General features: G+C 52.6%; 1 protein-coding gene across 1 annotated transcript in view; it reads left to right on the top strand.

Moving 5' to 3' along the window:
• The window catches only part of VWF (von Willebrand factor), a 177,000-nt gene that overhangs the window by 44,323 nt on the left and 110,131 nt on the right, over positions 1-22,546 (top strand). The window contains exons 7-12 of the mRNA XM_010330022.3: positions 8,540-8,756; positions 10,323-10,445; positions 11,614-11,725; positions 12,657-12,703; positions 20,796-20,932; positions 21,681-21,819. Of these exons, the coding sequence (XP_010328324.3) occupies positions 8,540-8,756; positions 10,323-10,445; positions 11,614-11,725; positions 12,657-12,703; positions 20,796-20,932; positions 21,681-21,819 (775 nt within the window). The remainder of the gene's footprint in view (positions 1-8,539; positions 8,757-10,322; positions 10,446-11,613; positions 11,726-12,656; positions 12,704-20,795; positions 20,933-21,680; positions 21,820-22,546) is intronic.

Genomic DNA, 22,546 nt, shown 5'->3' with positions numbered 1-22,546 from the left:
CACACATTGAAAGTCACACTTTGAAAGTGATGGGTTGGGATTCTCGCCCAACCGTGCTTCTAAAACCTGAACTATATCCAGTGTTTGACCCCATCTTGTAATCTGATTGTTAGGAAATGGGTGGAGGGAGAGTAGGGTGGAAAGCCATGTAATTTGTGGTTTGGAATGGACTCAGGGTTTGCAGCCCTGCTTAGTCACCTCGTCACGAGTATTAAAAGAAAAACCTCAGACAAATGTAACAGGGTTTAATTGGGCAAAGATGATGCAGGAATCAGGCAGCCCTGGAGTTAGAACAGACTCAGAGAGACTCTGGCCTCCCTCATGGTCAAAGGAGATCTGTGGACGGAAAAAGAAAAGTGACTTACAGAAACTGGAAGTGAGGTAGCGACACAGCTGGGTTGGCCACTGCTCAGCGTTTGCCTTATTAGAACCTGGTTTGAGTGGGCTGCCTGTGACAGACCAAAACTGTGGCTGGCCCAAGAGTAGGCTGCAGTGTGTTTACACCTCCAGTTAGATTATAGTTGATTACGCAGGGAGAAACCTTTAAGCCTAATTTAAAATGTCTAAGGAGGCAGCTTTTGGCTAAACTTAATTTAACAATTGAGGCCGGGCCAGTGGCTCATGCCTGTAATCCCAGCACTTTGGGAGGGTGAGGTAGATGAATCACAGGGTCAGAAGTTCAAGACCAGCCTGGCCAAGATGGTGAAACCCCATCTCTACTAAAAATACAAAAATTATCTGGGCACGGTGGCAGGCACCTGTAATCCTAGCTACTCAGGAGGCTGAGGCAGGAGAATTGCTCGAATCTGCAAGGTGGCAGAGGTTGCAGTGAGCCGAGATTGCGTCACTGCACTCCAGCCTGGGCGATAGAATGAGACTTCATTTCAAACAAACAAACAAACAAACAAAACCAAAGGAAAACAAAAAAACCCAATTGGATAGCAGTTCTGTTTAGTCGCAGGACCCCTTTATATTCTTAAAACATTACGAAGGACTTTAAAGAGATTTTGTTTATGTGGGTTTTATCTCTTGATATCATATTAGATATTAAGACAGAAATTTAAAACATTTATTGATTCATTTAAAAATAACAAGCTTATCTTTTTTTTTTTTTGAGAAGGAGTTTCGCTCTTGTTACCCAGGCTGGAGTGCAATGGCGCGATCTCGGCTCACCGCAACCTCCGCCTCCTGGGTTCAGGCAATTCTCCTGCCTCAGCCTCCTGAGTAGCTGGGATTACAGGCACGTGCCACCATGCCCAGCTAATTTTTTGTATTTTTAGTAGAGACGGGGTTTCACCATGTTGACCAGGATGGTCTCGATCTCTTGACCTCGTGATCCACCCGCCTCGGCCTCCCAAAGTGCTGGGATTATAGGCGTGAGCCACCGCGTCCGGCCCAAGCTTATCATATTTAATGTAAAGAACATATTTTTAAATAAAAACAACTATATGTTCCAAACCAAAAAATAATTTTGGGGGAAAAATGACACTGTTTTACAGTTTTCCAAATCTCTTTGCTGTCTGGCTTCGGATACATCGTCCGGATTCTCATATCTGTGTCTGCATTTAAATCTGTTGTGATTATCTGACGTCACACAGTCTCGGAAAACTGCGCTGCACTTTGGTGAAAGAGTGGGAGAAGAAAGGGCAAGTGGCATCTTGGTATTACTGTGAAAACAGGTTTGACCTTGTGTACCCCTGAAAGGCTCTCGGGAGTCCCTAGGGGATCCCTGGACCCCACCTTGAGAACCGCTGACCTAGTAAGTTCTTTCTGTGTGTTTGTTTTTGAGGTGGAATCTTGCTCTGCCGCCCAGGCTGGAGTGCAATGGTCAGGTCTTGGCTCACTGCAACCTCTGCCTCCTAGGTTCAGGCGATTCTTCTGCCTCAGCCTCCCGAGTAGCTGGGATCGCCTGGCTAATTTTCGTGTTTTTAGTAGAGATGGACTTTCACCATGTTCGCCAGGCTGGTCTCGAATTCCTGACCTCGTGATCCACCTGCCCTGGCCTCCCAAAGTGCTGTGATCACAGGCGTGAGCCACCATGCCTGGCTGACCTACTAAATTCTTTACCTACTCTGTGCCTCAGTTTCCAAATCTGAAAGGCTGTATCAGCCTTTATCTGAGGAGAGCTGTGTTTTTTGAAGGTGTCTTCAGGCCAGTTTGTGGCAGGGGGTGATGAAGTGGTCTCTGAAACTAGGTGGGCTAGAAGAGAGGTCAGCAGTGGAGAAGGAGGCGAGGTTTGCCTCAGCCTTTGCAGAACGCAGGAGGATTGGGGTAGAATCTGTGGAGGGCCCTCTGGCTGGGGAGCTCTATAAGCCAGCAGGCCCCCATGACTGAGTGGATGGTGAGAGCCTAGGCTTCCCTCCTGCTCCTGCTGCCCTCCCCACCCACTGGTGTGCCTGACTGTGCCCAATTCCCACAGGAAAAGAGGGCACGCAGAGCCGTTTCTAAGCCATGGAGGGCATCACCTGGGAGGAGTGAGAGAAAGGAGCCTATGAGAACTTCGTGCAGGCAGGAACACTCATGGAAAGGTCCGAGGGCACGGGAGCAGGCAGAAAACAGACACCTACTCAAGGAGAGCTTGGCTGGGTTTGGATTACGATGGGGGCCATACCTACTTGCTAAAAGAAGCTAAGGCCACTGGCTGGGAACGGCCTCTCAGAGGGCAGCTGTGCCTTTTGTGGGGAATCTGTTGGCAAGACTGGGCTGGAGTCTCAGTGCTCGGCTCAGCCGTAGTAACTCTGTTTCTCCTCCTGTCTGAGCTGATGCCATTGGCTTCACCTGGGGTGGCCTCCCTCCTGCCCTGCAAGCTAAGTCCTGCATTGCATCCAGGGCCTGGCACAGACTGCCTCCTGTTAGGCAGCCTTCCCTGGCTTCTCAGATGCAGGTTTCTTGCTGCTGCCATTGGCTGCACCGTTGGGAAGACACCCCTATGTGAGGACCAACTCTCCAGGCTGTTATGCAAAAATCCCCATAGAAGCACCCGGTTCACGTGGAACGAGTGCCATTTAAGAGCTGGAGGGCATGGCTTACTCCTGTCTGCGTTCATCACTGTTAGGTTTCATCCAGCACGTCCTTATTGCCTTCCATGTGTGCCCTGGGAATACAGCTTCTGTCTTTGAAAAGCTTGCAGAGAAATGGAGGAGCTGGCCCCAGAAATGGACCATTTCAGTACAAGCATAGAGGCCCCCAGGGAGCTGTGAGAACTAACTGGGCAGAGTGGGGAGAAGGACCTGTCTGAGAAGGCTTCCTGGAAAAGGAGGCTCTGGAACTGAGGTGTGGGGTGGGAGTTAGTGGGAGCCAAAGAAGGGGGAAATGCGGGAGGGCAGAGGGGCAGATTCCCCTGCTGAGGTTTTTGAGGGTCGGGACCTGACCGTTTCTATTGCATTCCTTGAGCCTGGCACAGTGTATGAAGCAGGGAGCAGGGAGGGTGAGGCTGGAGAGCCAGGCTGGGGTCAGATCATGAAGGGTGAGCAACCTGACTTTGCTGCCTCCTAACGAGCTAGAGCTTTGCTTTGTCTGCCAGGGTGGGACGTACATAGTTAGACTCGCATTTTATATGGGCTTGGACACCCTGCTGGAGACCCAGAGACCACACTGCTAACGCTTGCTGAGTGAATGATTTGGTCGCCACCTGCCTGCCAGTGTCTCTGCCACGAGCCTGAGAGTACAAGATGCCAACTCCTCCTTGGACCTATTTCTGTGCCCTGTCTCAGGACCTGGTCTGGCCTGGCAGGGCTACCTGTGGCAGAACAGGGAAGCTGGGAGCAGCGGAGGTAGCCACCTAAACATACCATGTGGTGTGGCTGCAGGTGAGGGCGGATCCGGCCTCGGGGGCTGGGCGGGCCTCTGCAAGTCTTGCCCGGCTTTCACACTGTGACCACTCAGGTGGACCAAGTTCAGGCCATCCCTGACCAGAGGAAGGCCGAAGGACAAATGGGAGGACAGACTTCATCTTTTGTTTCTGTTGAGAAAGAAACCCTAGGCAGATTTCAGAAGTTTTTACGATGGAGGCCAAAGGCATTGTTCTAAGAAGGGAGGTGGCTGTTTCTGCAGAAATCCACTCCCATCCTGCAGGCAAATCATCAGAAACACCCTTTTGCTGAGGCTTTCTATAAGCCATTTACTACCTCCAGGGACCTCCCAGGAAATGTGCTAGGGTGCTGTTCCCATTATCCCTCTGAGTGGGAAAGACTGATTTGGAAATGCTGGCGATGGGCCATGCTGGGCTCTGAGAGGGGAGGGTGCGGACATCCTGGGTCTCCTCTTTCCCTCGGTTGGTACTGCACCCTGCCGATGAGAATCCCTGGTTCCTCATCACTGTGCCTGCAGAGATCAGTCCTGTGGTGCTCTGAGCACCTGCCCTACAGCCCGGGTGATGGCGGCAGTTATAGCAATTACCAGAAAAACCCCAGGGAGTGCCTTTTTAAGGTTTTCTCTAGTTTCAAATTGTGGGTGGAGAAAGGGCTAGACAAGAGCCTGAGCACATGACCCTCTCTGGGACACCCTCATCTGCACTCTGAGTTCAGTGACCTAATTCCCGAGTGGCATTTTTGATGGGGTGGGCAGCACGGCAGAATGGAAAGAAAGACACAGGAAATGGACAGAAAGACACAATGGGAAGAGAGTTGGGGCTCAGGGAAGGAGGCCTCAGCCTCTGCACCTTAGGAAAGCAGCCACTGGCATGGGCTGCTGAACTGCAGAACTCAGTGGGCAGGCTCACGGGGACGGCCATCAGCTGCTCTGTGTGGAGGGGCCAGGAGCCCACAGCAGCCTCTCCACGGCCCCGCCTTGCCCAGTCCCCTCCTGTCGGGCCGTACCCACTGTGTGGCTGTGGGAAGCCTAAGGCCCAGCTCTGCCGCTTACTGGAGGCCTCAGCCTCCTTTCCTGAGCCCCAACTTGGCAATCAGGATGGAAGTTCTGCCTGTTGCAAAGAAGAGAGGTTCCCTCCCTGCTACTAGAAAGAAACTCCCTTGGTTCTGGGGGAGCGTGAACTTCCCAGATAGAAGATGAACAAAGCAGCCCCTCTGTTCCCTAAGGAGCACCCACGATACCAGGAAGTGATCATGTTGCCCTGGCAACCATTCCTCTGAGTGTAGCGCAGGGAGATGGAGATAAGGGGAAAAGGGCAAAGGTGTCCTTCTGTTCTGCTGGGGACCTGCTCACTCTTCTAGTGGGTAAGCCTAGTGGCTGGAGGGACAGTGAAAGGGATCTCTCTGGTAGCCAGGCAATGAAGAAGAAGATGATGATGATGATGATGATGATGATGATGATGATGATGATGATGATAGGGGTCATTATTTATTAAGGTAAGTCTTCTGCGTGCATATTCTGTTCGGTCTACACTAGTCTTATCACATAGGAGCTGTTACTCTTCTCCCTGGTTTTGCAGAGGAGGAGGGGTTGAGTAAACAGCCTGAGCTTTCAAGCTAGCTTGTGGAAGATGCCGGGCTGAATCTGGGGCTGTGGAAGTCATGATGAAACCAAGACAAGCCTGCCCACCTCTGTCAGTCTTCCTGGTCATTGCTTTCAGAAGCCTCAGATTCCCCTTGTGTAAAAGGCTCAGGGTGACCCGTTGAAGGCTGCATGTAACCACCTGAGACCTGAGTGGTCCTGGGACCCACAGCAGTGGCCTGCATTCATGGCTGACCTATGTGGTGCTGGTATTGTGGCGTCTTCACACGGCCCCACCAGGTCATCTGAGACTGTGGTCACTTCCACAAGTTACTCTCAGTCCGGGACACACTTCTCCGACCAGGTGAGCTGATCTGCCTGGGTCCCCATGGCCAGCAAGTGGCAGAGCTGGGCCTTAGGCCTAAGCTTCCCACAGCCACACAGTGGGTACGGCCCGGCAGGAGGGGACTGGGCAAGGCGGGGCCGTGGAGAGGCTGCTGTGGGCTCCTGGCCCCTAGATGCAGAGCAGCTGATGGCCGTCCCCGTGAGCCTGCCCACTGAGTTCTGCAGTTCAGCAGCCCATGCCAGTGGCTGCTTTCCTAAAGTGCAGAGGGAACCAGCCACTCCCAGCTCTGGGCCAGCTGGGGCCTGGACCTCCCTGTTGGGAACCCCAGGGCCTGCTGCGACCTGGGTGTGGCTGGGACATTTTGTTCTGCTTGCCTGGCTTTTTTTGTTTTTTTTTTTTAATTTTGAGACAGGGTCTTGCTCTGTCGCCCAGGCTGGAGTGCAGTGGCACCATCTCAGCTCACTGCAACCTCCACCTCTACTCCCCACGCCCCCACCCCCTGGTTCAAGTAATTCTCCTGCTTCAGCCTCCCGAGTAGGTGGGATTCCAAGCACGTGCCACCACGCCCGTCTAAGTTTTGTATTTTTAGTAGAGATGGGGTCTCGCCATGTTGCCCAGGCTGATCTCAAACTCCTGACCTCAAGTGGTCTGCCCACCTCAGCCTCCCAAAGTGCTGAGACTATAGGTGTGAGCCACTGCACCCGGCCTGCTCGCCTGGCTTTGATGGTGGAATGTGTGCAAGCCTAGCAAGGGGCAGGGCCCTAGCACCAGGCACTGGGGGTAGGACACTGATTTCCCTGGGACCGACATCCCTGTGCTGCCGGATTGGACTTCGAGGAGGTGAGCAGATGGGGTCAGGTTTCTATTCCTTTGGGCTTTCTGCGGCACTGCAAATCAGGAGACCCACGGGCCTGGCTCCTGGCCCCGGCTGCAGATTCACACAGGCTTGCTCTGGAGACCCTTTGTACAATTCGAGCTCATTAAATTTCCCTCTACTCAAAACGGGTCGTTTCCTCTTTTTCACTATCCCCTTTCCAAACACCGACTGGCTCCAGTTTTACCCTTCGGGACTCAGTCCTTCCATTGAGATACTCCTGCACTTTTTTTTTCTTTTTGGCTGAAGATCAGAAGTCCTTTCATGAACTGTCAGCTCTGTAGGAGAGCATGCGTTACGCATCCAAGAAGTTATGCAAGGAAGAAATCATGGGGATTATATATATCCATAACTCTGTGTTGTGCCAAAGCTAAGACAACATGGATTCCTTTTTTTGTTTTTTTAAAAAAATTTTTTTGAGATGGAATCTTGCTGTGTCGCCCAGGCTGGAATGCAGTGGTACAATCTCAGCTCACTGCAACCTCTGCTTCCCGGGTTCAAGTAATTCTCCTGCCTCAGCCTCCCAAGCAGCTGGGACTACAGGGGCCTGCCACCACGGCCAGCTAATTTTGTGTGTGTTTTTTTTTTTTCAGTAGACACAGGGTTTCGCTGTGTTAGCCAGGATGGTCTCAATTTCCTGACTTCGTGATCCACTGCCTTGGCCTTCAAAAGTGCTGGAATTTACAGGCCTTGTTTTTTTTTTTTTCTTCTTTTTTGAGACAGAGTTTAGCTCTGTCACATGGGCTGGAGTGTAGTGGTGCAATCTCGGCTCACTGCAGTCTCTGCCTCCTGGGTTCAAGCAGTTCTCTGCCTCAGCCTCCCGAGTAGCTGGGATTATAGGCGTCCACCATCACGCCCAGCTAATTTTTGTACTTTTAGTAGAGAGGGGGTTTCACCTTCTTGGCCAGGCTGGTCTTGAACTCCTGACCTCAGGTGATCCACCCACCTTGGCCTCCCAGAGTGCTGGGATTACAGGTGTGAGCCACCGCACCTGGCTGACATCATGGATCCTAAGACACACCATTGTTCTATGCATCGCTCAGAAACGAAAGGCTACCAATTTAAATATGATAGCCATCAGAGGACGCACTCCGACCTCAGAGATGTGACACTGTGGGAGAAAGGTGTATTTAGACTCATTAATACATAGAACGGAGAGATGTTTCTGGGTAAAACATGTAGGGTTGTTTACACTTGTGAGTGAACAGAGGTAGGAAATGGTGACAGTTCGAGAGCTGCCTGTGTTATCAGGTTGAGGGCATCAACACAGTGGTAGAACCAGGAGTACCCTTGCCGGCTGCGGTGTGTCTGGGGCATTCCGCAGAATCCCTGCACGTTGTCGCTGATGGGAACGGGTCTCATCTGGCCTCAGCAATCACCCGGGGAGTGTTTCAAAAAAAAACAAACTGCTGATCCCCATCCTCAGCCTACTGAATCCAGGTCTCTTAGGGTAAGGGCCAGGAATCTCTGTAAAGCCCCTTGTCCCACCCCCTCATTCATAGTGAGGAAGATCAAGGTCAGGGAGGGGAGCTGGCCAGGTCCGTGCAGGACCGATTCTGACTGTATTCCTGGACTCTGCCGCCACCCAGCCCAGCCCCAAGGCCGGCGCTCTTTGTGCTTCTCTCCATCCTCTCCATTCCTACGGCCCTGCCTGCCACGGCAGTCCAGGGCCTTGGAGTCGACACTTCCAGGACTCGGTCTTGGATGTAACCTTAGCCTTGGTCTACTTTACACTGCACGAGTCCGGCGTCTTTTCCCTTGTCGATGGACTGGTGCATTGAACACAGGTTGCTGTGGATCTGCTTGGCGCCAGCCCGTCCCAGGTGCTGAGGGAGCTGCCTTGGTTTCCCTAGCAGGGCTCAGTCTCAGCACCACGCTCAGGGAGATATGAAGGGAACGTACTGCTGAGGCGGCCCGTCTTCCTGCAGGGTCTGTGGGAGCAGTGCCAGCTTCTGAAGAGCACCTCGGTGTTTGCCCGCTGCCACCCTCTGGTGGACCCCGAGCCTTTCGTGGCCCTGTGTGAGAAGACTTTGTGCGCGTGTACTGAGGGGCTGGAGTGCGTGTGCCCTGCCTTCCTGGAGTACGCCCGGACCTGTGCCCAGGAGGGCATGGTGCTGTACGGCTGGACCAACCACGGCACGTGCAGTAAGTTGGCCGCCTGCCCTGTCCTGCCCTGCCCTTCCGGGGATGAATGATCTGTCCTGGGTGGTGTCCCTCAGGGCGCTTCGGGACTGTGTCACCTACCTTGCAGCTTTACCACACCCAGCCAGTCAGTCACTGCAAAGCCACGTGTCCTGCACGCATTTCCTGAATGGCTCCTGCCCTCTGTCGAAGGGCGTTCCCAAAGCCCTGTGTCCTGTCCCACCCCCATGCCTTCTTCGGCGCCCCATGACTCCCCTCAGGACATCCAACCCCTGTACCTATGCAGTGTTCTCTGCTTCCCACCAAGATCTCGGCAGGCGGGGTTTTGGTTTTTGTCTCCACCATCTGCCCACCCGAACTGACGATGAGCAGGGCGCTGGCCTGCCTGTCTGCGTGGTGATCTTTGAGAGAGCAGAAAGCTTTGATTAAGTTCTCTTTTATTAAATCAGCCTTCTCTCCTCCAGGCTGATGACTGCCATCCCTCCCACCTTACTCGTGGTGCTGTGTATTTCATCTTCCAGTCTCATTGGGTCCCTACTTACACTCACTATCCTTAAGTTATGATTAAGCAGGGACTTCTGTGGTCACTGGTCACCTTGCAAGAAGTCTCCTCTTTCCCCAGCCCTTCCAGTGATTAAAGGCTATGCAGCTGGACAAGCAGTCTGCGGTGGTTCCGTAAAGAGACAGAGGAGCCGGCCACATCTTTACACTGCACATGTGTTCTCAGTGTGTGGCAAATAGCTGCTGAATCAGAGCCTTCCACCTGTGGTGGGGGTGTGAGGAAGGAGGGTGCTGGCAGCTGCTTTCTCCTCTGTAAAGCTGAGCGGCTGTTTTTTTTTCAGGTCTCTGAATGTAGGGTAGGGGAGATACCTGATGTATCTTGGAGAAGGGTTGCGGGGCAATAGTTTGGTGTCAGAAAACATGTGAAAGAGTGGTCGTGTGTTCCAGTCTTTCAGTCTGCCTGAGCATCAGTCAGCTGCAGGATAGAGAGAGGAAGGAGGAGAGCCTGTCCCTGCCGTGAGGAGCTGGTTCCCGTGGGAAGAACAGAGAATGCTTAGGTGATATCTGTGAAGGCGGCCTTGCGGCAGAGTGGAAATAAACATGAAATGAGTGTCACCAGGCAGGCAAATGTGCCCTGTGCTGGGCAGGGCATTTGATTGGGGCCAATTTCATGGGGAAAAGGAGCCTTGAGGAGGGTTGGGATGGAGGGCACCATGACTCCTTGCTTGGTCCTAGGAAGCCACTCCTTTTGAGCCCAGAGGAATTTGGTGTCACTCTGAAAGGGTTTTAGGTGGAGGGCAAAAGAATGCCAAGTTGGTTCATGGTGAGCAGATGACCAAGGGGACGGCTGGTGATCTTGCTGCCCCCGTGGGGCTTAGTAAGGGCCTCACAGGATGGAAGATGTTTGTCTAAGGGAGGGGTGGTCTCACAGGGGCACATGGCTCACTGGGGCCGAGATGGCCCAGGAAGCCTGAGACAGAGGGGAGCGATCAGAGTAGGAGCAAGAGGCTCAGGCTGCGTGAGGCTGGTGGGAGCTGCTCTGGGCACACCCGTTTATTTTCCTTTCAGGCCCAGTGTGCCCTGCTGGTATGGAGTATAAGCAGTGTGTGTCCCCTTGCACCAGGACCTGCCGGAGCCTGCGCATCAATGAAGTGTGTCAGGAGCGGTGCGTGGATGGCTGCAGCTGCCCTGGTAATGAACTTCCCACTTTATTTACAAATCAGAGACCTCGCCAGCCCCCTTGGCTTTGGGAAGTGAGATGAAGGGCACTTGTGTTTGCTCCCCGTTGCCGAAATCAGAAGCCTTTTATTGAGTTTTTAAATGTCTTTGTCCAGCGTGATCAGGATTGAGCTGCTCTTTATTTTTAATGTACTCTTTTCTGTTGTACTGTAGCCATGAACGCACTTGTGTCTAGGGAAACTAGAGGGTGGTTTGGGCCCCAACAGTCACTTTGTTTGGGGAACTCGTGGCCCATCTGAGCTGCAGTTGTTTTCTCAATTAGGTGTGTCAGGGAACGGATCTGGGAAAAAGATCTGGACTTGCCATGTGAGCTCAGCTGAAAACGGGCTCTGCACTGAAAGTCTTTCTCAGGGGAGGCTTGGTGGACTTTGGGGAAAATCCCTGTTTAATCATTGAGAGCAAGGCTGGGTGCGGTGACTCGTGCTTGTAATCCCAGCACTTTGGGAGGCCGAGGTGAGTGGCTCTCTTGAGTTCAGGAGTTCGAGACCAGCCTGGCCAATATTGTCAAACCCGGTCTTCACTAAAAATACAAAAATTAGCTGCATGTGGTGGCACGGGCCTGTAATCCCAGCTACTTGGGAAACTGAGGCAGGAGAATCACTTGAACCCAGGAGGCAGAAGTTGCAGTGAACCGAGATTGCACCACTGCACTCCAGCCTGCATGACAGAGTGAGACTGGGTCTCAAAAAAAAAATTACGAGAGTGAGTCCTGGGTGTTTCAACTCATGGCTTCTTTACTAGAAGAACTTAAACAAACCTCTTGACTCCCTTCCTTCATCTGTGGAATGGTGATGAGTAATCTCTCTCTCACTTCGCGTTAATGTGTAAGGGAAGCAGCTCACACATTCTTGAGCTTCCTAGAAAAAGCCCCAATCCCAGACTTGTGCCTCCCCTACTGGATGGCCTGGAACACAGTTCTTTTGCTCATTTCTTCATCTGCAGAATGGAGATGAGGAATCTCCCTTCCTCATAGTGCATTATGTGAAAGATAAACACCACAGAACAAGTTCTTTGAGCTTCCTGGAAGAAGCCCAACCATGGCCCCTGGGGATTCTATAGTTGTGGGATGAGTGATGCAATGACAGTGTTGAGATTTTTGTCTTGATGCCCTTGACCCCAGAGGGACAGCTCCTCGATGAAGGTGTCTGCGTGGAGAGCACCGAGTGTCCCTGCGTGCATTCTGGAAAGCGCTACCCTCCTGGCACCTCCCTTTCTCGAGACTGCAACACCTGGTAATGGGGGCGGCACAGCGTGCTTTGGGACAGCTGCCCAGGGGACTGGGGAGGGAAGCTGGGTCTGCAGGGGTGGTGGCAGGTGGAAAAGAACCTGGCCCGTGCCAAGAAGAAGAGACTGAGTTGGAGGCTACTGGTGGGGACTAGGGACAGGTGTGACAGGCAATGCTGGGGAGCAAAGAGATATTACAGATAAATAAGCCTTGAAGAGGGGGAGGTCAGGAAGGGCAGGATTCTTCACATGTGGACAACATCTCTAGCTGTCCGTCCAAACTGTGCCTTCATAAATGACCCTCTCCCCCTTGAGGAGGACCGTGTCACTCAGCAGCACGTAGGTCCTTCTCTCCTTGAAATCTCTCCTCTGCTAGGCGGTACTGGGTCCCTGCAATAGCCAGGCCCAGCCTGCCTTCTGTCATCTGAAGAAGCACTTCTGGATGTCGCCTCTGGCTGGCTTTGCCAGTCCCCTGCACAGCAGGGACAACAACTCATTTCGCGCCCAGGCATCCTCCCTTTGCTGTCTTTCCCTGCAGAGCAGCCTTCTGCGTCCTGAGCCCTAGGTTCTCAGCTGGCCACCGCCCACCACACTTCTGGCTGGGAACTCCCTCTTTCCATATCCCTCTCTTGCCCTCTGCCACTCACTGTGTGTGGGGTAGGAATTTGACTTCTTGGCATCAGGTGGTTTCTTTTTTCTTCTTCTTTTTCTCTGCTGGGGTTTCTTCCCCTGGGGAATATCCACAAAGGTAAGATTCCTTTGTGGCCAAATTCCTGTCCTGTACAATGTTAACCCTATGAAGACTCTGCTGGCACCGGCTCCTTTCTTCTCCCTCATCCCTTCGTCTGGGGACTGTGATTACTACCGTGAGCTCTAAATGCATTTGCAGACCCTTGTGTTTGCAGAACCACCAGTGATCTGTGCTTCTTTCCCCAACAGCATTTGCCGAAACAGCCAGTGGATCTGCAGCAATGAAGAATGTCCAGGTAGGCGACCTGCTGCCCATTCTCTTCCTACTTCTCTGAATGAGGCGGTGTCTCCTCCTCTCTTAGCAGACAGGGAGGGTCACACATCAAGGCAGCGAGAAGTTGTCCTCTCTGCACAGTTGGAGGCAACCACCTGACCCCAGCTCTCAGGTAGCAGCTATGCTAACCCATTCACAGGCCAGAGGTAGGGAGCCCGGCAACAGCTGAAAGGGGAGATTGCACCTGGGACCAGGTGTTACTGTCTGTCCTCATCACCCGTTGGCTGAAAGGATCAAGGTTGATGAGTATGGTCATGACCGATTAAACAAAGAGGATACAAATTCTTTGGAAAATTAAGAGGTAGAAAGGCCTGGTAATTCTTTAGTCTTGAAGGGAGAGTTCTAATGGAATTTTCCAGAATGTCTGATATGAAGACCATGGCATGGTCCAAGAGCTAGGATAACCAGGTCACCAAGTGATTCCTCCCATCCTGTCCCTGCCCCGGAAAATCTGCTTAGGGAAAATTGTTGAGCAATCTCTGCCATTCGCTTTCTCCTCTGTTTGGCTCTGACTCTGTTCTGTTTACTGGAAACGTTGCCCATTCAAAGCTCCCTTCTGCCCCACCTTCCGTGGGCCTCGACCTTGCCCTCTGTGCCACTCACGTGGTGTTTTCTATGTGCCGGCCACTGCACTAAACGCTTTCCAGCTACAACCTATGAGGCAGGTGCAATTTATTCTCTTTTTATGAAAGCGGAAACAGACCTAGAGAGGTTAAATCACTTGCCCAAAGTCACCCAGGTGCTATGAGGCAGAGCCATGACTTGAACTCACAACGGCCTGACTTCTTGCTTTTTTTTCTTCCCTTTCTTCTCCTGCCTAGTCCTGACCTTTGGTGGCCTGAAGTGGGTTGAGCTTGGATACCTGGGATTGAATTTAGGGTTTGTGAATTAAAGGCTTTAGGATCACTCAGGGCCTTATCCAGTGCCCTCAACACTGGGAAAGTTCTGGAACTAGATGTGGGCTAGATCAATTAGTCTAGCAAAGAGATGGCCACCCAGCCAGGTTATTTTTTGTGCAACCCTTGAAGAAAGCACGAAGGAGAAAATACTGCTTTTGAAAGTGATATTTGTGTTCCATTTAACATAATTACACCATGTGAAAGACTAAAGGAGCTCTTTGGAAGACATATGAGTTGCTGCAATTAACCTGGGAAAACACTTTTAACGTCTAAATAATAAGCATTCATTGTATGAGATCTGTGAGCCACAGTGGATGGAATTAGGAATTCAGTTTATTGTGTGTGTGCGTTTTTTAGACTTCTGTAACCACCAGATTGAGGAAGTCTTCCCCCAGTTAGGGAGTCTTAACATCTTCTTACTGTAGGATGGATCTTCCATCCATCATCCCTCCAACCGTCCATTCGTCCAAGTACTATTTGGACACTCACTGTGTACGTGATGGACTGTTTTCTGGGGCAGACAGTACAATCCCCTGATCTTCAATTCAAAATCTGGATGATAACTTTGCTGAGGATGTAAGATGTTCTCTTGATGCCTGGATGAAAAGATAAACAGTTTCAATTCTGTCCACCGAGTGCTTTGGTATTTTGCCAACAAAACCACTAAGCTCTTCCTGCATTCTCAAAACCTTGGCTCTGACTCTCGTCTTCTAGTTTGGGAGTTTTGTCAATCATTGCCTTCTCATCCATTTGCACCCCTGCACATGAGCGTATTTTCACACCCTGCCATTACTCAGCAGGCAGTGGGGCTGTCTGAGGCTCCCAGTGTGATGACTGCTGATAGAGCTTCTGATGGAAAGAGTAGGTAGGAAGTTTCTGGAAGAGGATATGCTTGGCTTTGCTTGTAAAGCGAAGAGCAGGCCAGAGCTTCTCTGCAGGCCCTGGAGGAGTGGACATTGTGCATCTTAGGAATAGACCTGGGTCACGTGTGGTGGCTTCTGTCTGTAATATCAGCATTTTGGGAGGCCATGGCAGGTGGATCACTTGAGGCCAGGAGATCAAGACCAGCCTGCCCAACACAGCGAAACCCCTTCTCTACTAAAAATATAAAAATTAGCTGGGTGTGGTGGTGCATGCCTATAATCTCAGCTATTCAAGGAGGCTGAGGCAGGAGAATTGCTTGAACCCAGGAGGTGGAGGTTGCAGTGAGCTGAGATTGCGCCATTGCACTCCAGCCTGGGTCACAGAGTGAGAATCCATCTCAAAAAAGAGAAAAAAAAAAAAAAGAAGACCTGGGTTTTGATTTTCTGGCATAAGATGAGAGTGTATTAGTTATCTATTGCTGTGTTGCTGTGTAACAAATTATCCCCAAATGTAGCATCTTAAAACAACAAGTGTTATCTCACAGTTTTTGTACCTCAGGAATCTGGGAATGGCTTAGCTGGGTGCATGTGGCCCCAGATCTCTTATAAAGTTGCAGTCACACCGTTGATTGGGGCTGTGGTCTCATCTGAGGTCTTGATGGAGGTTGGGGGTAAAGGGGACAGCTTTGAAGCTCACTCATGTGCTGCTGGTGGCAGGCATTGCTTTCTCACCATGTGGACCCTCCCTGGGGCCTCCTCGTGACATGACAGCTAGCTTCTGTGGGCAGAGTTGTTTCAGAGTGAGCAACAGGGAGAGCAGTGGAGACAGAAGTCACAGTCTTAAAAACCTAGTCTCTGAAGTGACATTCCTTACTGCTGCTGTATTATAGTCACTAGAAACAAGCCAACACATGTAGTCTACATTCAGGGAGAGGGAGTTACACAAAGACATGAATATAGGAAGAGATGGGTCCCTGGGGGCCATGGTGGAGGCTGTGCAGTGCAGTGCTGTGTATGGGTAATGGGAGAGGAAAGAAATGGGCTGGGAGAGCAGCCATCTGGACTGGAGAGGGGCTGGTCTTCGCAGGATGCTCCTAGACCTTCTGTGGTCTCTGCATATCCCTACTTACTGGTTAGGACTTAGGGCAGCCTCCAGCCAACCGTGGCTTCCCCATAGCCTGCAGACTTCCCTTTCTGTAACCCTGAGCCTCCTTTCCCTTCCTCTGCAAAACACACTGTGTGAGGAAGCTCTGCTAATTTAGTTCCCATTGAAAGGAGCGTGTCTGTTCGAAATGGAAGCAACTCTTGTTATAGGATCTCCAACTCCTAGAGGAAGTGTGTGGCATGAACTTTTCTCAAGCTGGGAAGTGGTAAGTGGAAGGCTTTTCATTTGTGTCCCAAACCCCATGAGACTATAAATGTGGCCAAGAATGGGAGCTGGGAGCACAGAATTCTGATTCCATCTCTTAGGAGCTGGGTGAATTTTGCCAAGTTAATGATGTACAGCCTCAGTTTCCTAATCTGTAAAGTAAGGATCACGACAGCAGCTTCATCCCGTAGCTCTTGTGAGACTGTTACTATTCAACACATAGCAAGTACTCAGCAAATGTGGGCTGTTATTATCTTCACAGAGCACACAGGCAGCTGTCTCATTAAGCAGGGTCAGAGAAGGATGGAGACATAGGGGAAAGCCCAAAGGAGCCTGGAATGGGGAGGGGTGGTGTGTGTTTTACGGGGTGGCTGGGCTAGTGGGGCAAGAGGGAGGTCTGGCCTCCCTGGGGAGGCTGGTGACCCTGCCATGGTCAGTTGGAAGGGAGGCCTTGTAGTTGCCTGTTACTCATTTGGTTCAAGATCATTTCTGATGAATTCTAACACAGCCTAATAATTTGACTTTGGGAATCAAGGTCAGTTTGTTCTGAAGCCTCCAGGAGGAAAGATACACCCCATATCCCAGGCTAACAGAGACAGCGATGAGTTATCAGAGCAGACGCCTCTGACACAGGAAGATGCGTTTTGCGGGGCCCGTGCTTGCCTGGGGTTTCTGACTCCTCGAGTTCACAGAAAGTCTCTGGTGGCCTGTTCGCTCCTGCTGTGGTTTCTAGAGTCCCATCAGACCCCTTTCAGGCCAGGCCAGGGCATCATGTTTCATAGACAAGGCTTTCTTCCCCCTGATCTCTATGTTCAGAGACCCAGTTGTCCCTATGCCCCTTGGGATGTCCCCCGGATTAGAATGACATTAGGCTTGGCCCTAAAGAAATCAGGCTTATGAGAAACTGCAGGAGCCAACCCACAAGGCTGTTTTAGGTGGTATCAAGGGCTTTGGGCTCTGTAGCCGGACAGAGTGCCCATATTCAGATCCCTGTTTGGCTTCTTTGGGAACTTGGACAAGTTGAACTTCTCTATGCTTGAGTTTCCTCATCTGTAAACTGGGAATAATAATGAGCACCTCACAGGAGCAATCAATGAGATGGCTTCCACAGAGCACTTGGAAATGCAACTAACACCAGGCACCGTGGCTCACGCCTGTAATCCCAGCCCTTTGGGAGGCTGAGTGGACAGATTGCTTGAGCCCAGGAGTTGGATACCAACCTGGGCAACATGGTGAAACTCCATGTCTACAAAACTTGGAAACGTTAGCCAGGTGTAGCGGTGTGTGTCTGTAGTCCCGGGAACTTGGGAGGTTGAGATGGGAGGTTCACTTGAGCCTGGGAGATTGAGGCAGCAATGAGCTGTGATGGCACCATTGCACTGCAGCCTGGGTGACAGAGTGAGACCTTGTTGCAAAACAAGCAGAACAAGAAGAAGAGGAGGAGGAAGAAAAAACCAAAATGCAATTGTGGCAGGTACGGCAGCCCGCACCGGTAATCCCAGCACTTTGGAAGGCCAGGGCAGGTGAATCACTTGAAGTCAGAAGTTTGAGACTAACCTGGCCAACACGGTGAAACCCTGCCTATACTACCCCTTCCCCCCACCAAAAAAAACCCCCACAAAAGTTAGTTGGGCCTGGTGGTGCACGTCTGCAATCTCAGCTACTCGGGAAGCTGAGGCAGGAGAATCGTGAGAGCCCGGAGGCAGAGGTTTCAGTGAGCCGAGAGGGCACCATTGCACTCCAGCCTGGGTGACAGAGTGAGACTCTGTCTCCGGGAAAAAAAAAAGGGGGGAGGAGGAGGAGGAGGAGGAGGAGGAGGAGGGGGGAGGAGGAGGAGGAGGAGGTGGAGGGTGAGGAGGAGGAGGAGGAGGAGGAGGTGGGGGGGAGGAGGAGGAGGAGGAGGAGGTGGGGGGGAGGAGGAGGAGGAGGGGGGAGGAGGAGGAGGAGGAGGAGGGGGGAGGAGGAGGAGGAGGGGGGGAGGGAGGAGGAGGGGGGGGAGGGAGGAGGAGGAGGGGGGGAGGGAGGAGGGGGGGAGGGAGGAGTGGGGGAGGGAGGAGGAGGAGGAGGAGGGAGAGGAGGAGGAGAGGAGGAGGAAGAAGGAAACACATCTTGCACATTTGGTAGAGATTATGTTGCAGGCTTTGGTGATAATTTGCGTCTGGTGGAAGAGTTGCTTTGCTAAAGGCCCGAGGGTTGGCATTTCTGCAGGGAAGGCTTTGGGAGGTGAAGGGTTGTGAGGCTGGGGAAACAAATGGCCCCGAGCAGAGCAGGGGCATCTGGGGCTCACTACTGCAGGCAAAAGGGTTTGTTTAGAAGAGGTAATGCACTTCCATCAGATGAGAGATTCCCTTTTGTTTTTTCATGAGGGAGGATCTTTATTTACATAGAAGTGGATCCTCGTTAAGTTCCAGATGATTTTTTAATGCTATTTTGGGAATCACCTGCCTTTCATTTGTTCACCAAACTTTTAGCGCCCATCCCCGTGTAGTGGTGGGCCCGCTGTTCATCGGGGTCTGCCTGTTGCTGACTGATGGGGAGTTTCCAAGTGTCCTATCCTGGGTGGAGGATGGGTGAGCCTGGCTGCATGGCCCATGGTTCTGGCTGACCCATGGTTCTAGCTCCCGTGGCTGACTCCTACCTGGCAGCTCACTCATCCGTTTTCCTGTGTTTGTGGCTCTGTTCCTCAATTGTACCGAGGAGATAAGCTAAATACAATATTTAGACTTCTGATTCCCGAGAAAGTTGGGAACACAAGTCAGTCGGGGTCAGCGAAGGAAATCAGATGAGAGGATTAGATGCTGGCCCTGAAAGTTTTCCTTTTGAATATTTCCACATTTCTCATTGACCCTTCTTTTCCTGGGTATTGTTAAATGTAACAGAAGTCAGTTTTCTCGCTTAGATAAGACTGCACTTGAGAAAACAGGGGAAGATTGGGGGAAGAATTCCCACCCATTTTTACTGCACTGGGTCCAAGACATTTGACACAAATAACCATATTATGCTGTTTGTAGAATGATGATAATTTCTGAAAAATGGTCCGTTCAAGAAGGCGTTCCAGAGACCTCACTCGACTTGAAATCCCAGCACATCCAAAATGGGCTGGGACGATCCTATCCCCTATCTTGTGGCCTGTTCTGCTCTGATCTCCATGAACAGTCACCCCTCACTGTTACCCTTCTCCAGGGGGCAATGGTGAAGGTGGATCATGCTGACGGGAGTGATCTGGGGCCTCTCCACATTCTCCTAATTTCCTCTGGGCTAGATGTGCCCTCCTGGAAGGGGTACGCTGCCCCGGGGACCGGGCAGAGGGACATATGCATCCTGGGCACTCATCCTTAATCCTGCCTTCACACACATCCCGAAGGCAGGCCCACGCCTGGGTCCAAGCCTACGCAGTCTAGCCTGGCCCCTGGCCGGGCCTGTCAGGGCACACGCGGGTACGAAGTGCCAGGCAGTGGGGGCCTGTTAGACCGACAGCTAGAATCTCTCCGTACCTTTTGGGGACCCCTCGGCTGTGTGACAGGGCCTAGTATCAGCCCGGGAGCTGGGCCCACATGCGACTTTGTCTCTCTAGCATTGGTCTGTAGGGGGAACTTCAGGTGGAGGCTGGGGTAGTGCCATAGAGAGCCACGCGTCCACTGTTGCGAGCGCCCCGGGGGAAGCCCTGTGCACTCTAAGCATCCTCATCTTTGCTTCAGTCCTTAGAGAAAAGAACTCACACACGCCCCTAGAGTGGCTGGGTGGGCAAAGTCTTCCTCCTTTACCAAATGGCAATGGTTTCTAGATATACAGATTTCTTTTTCTGTAGAGTAGGTAACAAAGATGAGAGCAGGTGTAGGAAATATATAGAGGAGGTTGGGAAGGGATCCAGATGCCCTTTTCAGCCTTTATGGGTCCCTGTTTGGCCCTAAAGATGGGATTGCCTCGAGCCAGGACAGGTTGGTGGAGAATCACTGGAGTCATTGGCAGAGGCCTCCCCCTGCCGGGACCCATCCAGGCTGTGTGATCTCAGGTTGGAGGTGCATCGGGACAGAAGTATGGGGCCTAGGCTAGGGCCTGGGGGAGGCGGAGTAGGAATTAGGATGGGGACAGTTGAGGGTTTTGAGTTGCAGGGTGACGAAGGGGAGTCCTAGTCCCCACCCACAGATGCGTCAGCCTGGGCTGGGAAGCTGGCCCTGTCGAGGTCAGCACTGCCTGGGTGGTGGTGAGATCATGGGCAGATGGCCTCCTGGTTCCCCATTGGTCCTGACTGGAGTCACAGCGTGGGCTTGGCCCTCTGAGGACACAGAAAGCAATGGCCTCAGAGTCGTCCCTCCGCTGGGGAGGAGGATGGAGTCCCCATTTTCACTGCTGAGCTCCATGACTGTCCCCTCTCACCCTCCCACCTTATCCTGTCTCTGGGCTGCCTACTCTGACCCCGTCCTGCAGGGACTCTCCAGGGGTGGCATTGTGTCCCAGAGTCCCTCCACACTCAGGTTCAGAGAACCGCGTGCTACTGGGCAGCTTCTCCCTGGCAGGGCACTCTGCTGGCACCAGTCTGAGGCTGGCGTGGCACTGATGCTTGTGGGAAGCGTGAAACCCAGGCCAGTGGGCTGTGAGGGAGGAGGGGAGGCTGCAGGGAACCCAGAAGCAGAAGCGTGGGTTCTCGCGTGGCTCCACCACTGACTGAGTGTGGCTCTGTCACCTTCCTTAGCTGCGCCATCTGTAAAATGAGGCCTTGACCTCAATGCCCCAGCTCCGACATCTTGCAGTTTCAGGAGCGGGAGCTGAGTCCTTGTGTAGAACTCATGTTTAGACTGGCGTGGTGAAAGGACATCCATGCAGTTTTGGGGAGAAGGTGTCCTGCTTGCATATGCATGCCACCTTGGCCACCCTGACGTCCCCTCACCTCCCATTCTTCTCCCTTCCTCTGTGTCTTTCCAGGGGAGTGCCTGGTCACAGGTCAATCCCACTTCAAGAGCTTTGACAACAAATACTTCACCTTCAGTGGGATCTGCCAGTACCTGCTGGCCCGGGATTGCCAGGACCACTCCTTCTCCATTGTCATTGAGACAGTGCAGGTGAGCTTTGCCAGGCCGGTGGCCAGTCGAGGAGCAGCCCAGGGTGCTGCGTAGCTGCTAGGCTGACAGGGCAGCCCCTGGAAGACATGGAACGTTGCTTTCTGTGTAGGCGGGAGGCCTCTTCTTCCACACTTCAGTTAGCCCTTCATTCATCCAGAAACCCAGCCCATCCCCTCTCTTCCTAGACGCTGTGGGAAGGCATCCTGCCCTGCCAATAATGCCTACTCAGGGCTGGCTCCGCTCCCCACCCAGGGGAAGCATCTCTTCGGGTCTAGCCTGTTGCCTCCATAACTAACCCTCTGATGTTTGGAGCTGGGGGTGGCTGGGGTGAGAGCAGAGGGTCTGACGTCTGCTCTGAACTCTATGGTGCATGTGTGGGTTCCTTTCTCTAGGGGTGGAAGCAAAGATGAGAACGAATAGAGTGCACAGGGCTTCCCCCGAAGATCAAAGTCCCTGATTCCCTTTGAACGATAGGTCCAAGGAACACGATGAAGCAGAGGCCCATGGTTCTTTAAAAAAGACCAGGCCAGGCTGGGAAAAGATGCAGGCACGATGCGCTCAGCGCCTTCTGCTGCGCAACTCAGGGGGCCCCATTCACCTGCAGTATTCTGGGAGAATGGGGTTGTAGGCTGTGAGAAGGCCAGAGGCTCTCTGGGGTCAGGGACTTTCTCTGATTCAAAGGGTCCTGGGCTGGGGTGCTGGACGGGCAGGGGGTGCAGCAAAGTCACCCTGTGTTCCCTCTTGGCAGTGTGCCGATGACCCTGATGCTGTGTGCACCCGCTTCGTCACCGTCCGGCTGCCTGGCCTGCACAACAGCCTTGTGAAGCTGAAGCACGGGGGCGGAGTTGCCATGGATGGCCAGGACGTCCAGCTCCCCCTCCTGAAAGGTGTGCTTCGTCCTGCTCCACCAGACCTGAGGCTGGCCAGGCGCATCCCTTAGCACCCTCCTTCTTAGCCCTGGCCACTGTCCCTAAGGACCTGCTCGCCTCTTCTGTGGGAATGTGATGGGGAGTTATCCTTGGAGGGCATGGTGGGGTGCTTGGCATGCATCCCTGCAAGAAAGGAAGGCTTCCTGGAGGAGAAAGACTAGAGAAGAAAGCCTGCAGATGAAGATGTTGCTCTAGGCCCGGGACAGTGTAGCTGGGAAGAGGAAACCAAGCGGGTTTTTGTTTGGCTTGAACCAAAGGGGCGAGTCGAGTCTTGGGCAGGTGGCTCTGGTTTACTTTGGGGTGGGAAAGGGGCAGAAGCTGATGCTGAGATGGGGGGTGACTGGTGATGTCACACCAGAGGATGCCACTTGGGGCAAGGCCAGGTGACCCTCTGGCCTGTCTAGAGGTAGCAAAAAACCTACCTGTCCAGTGTCTTCACCCAGGCTGCCCTGTGCCTGTCAAAGCAAACCTGCGTTTGCATAGTGAAGCTCCAAAGCTTCACGCCCAAAATGGCTCCCAGACTCGTCCCTCTCCGTGACTGCTGGCCACGTTGTCGCCCACTATCCTAGCATCGTGTACAGTGGTTCACCCAGCCAGTGGGTACCCAGCCTGTCCATGGGTGTCAATGCTGTGTGTGTCTCCTAATGAGATACGTTTGTTCCCCCAGGGCAAGGGGTATGCGCCC

The sequence above is a fragment of the Saimiri boliviensis genome, chromosome 7, assembly GCF_048565385.1.
Source record: "Saimiri boliviensis isolate mSaiBol1 chromosome 7, mSaiBol1.pri, whole genome shotgun sequence".
Classification (NCBI taxonomy): domain Eukaryota; kingdom Metazoa; phylum Chordata; class Mammalia; order Primates; family Cebidae; genus Saimiri; species Saimiri boliviensis.
The sequence above is the reverse complement of the archived record's forward strand: the minus strand, read 5'-3'. Positions and strand labels throughout refer to the sequence as shown.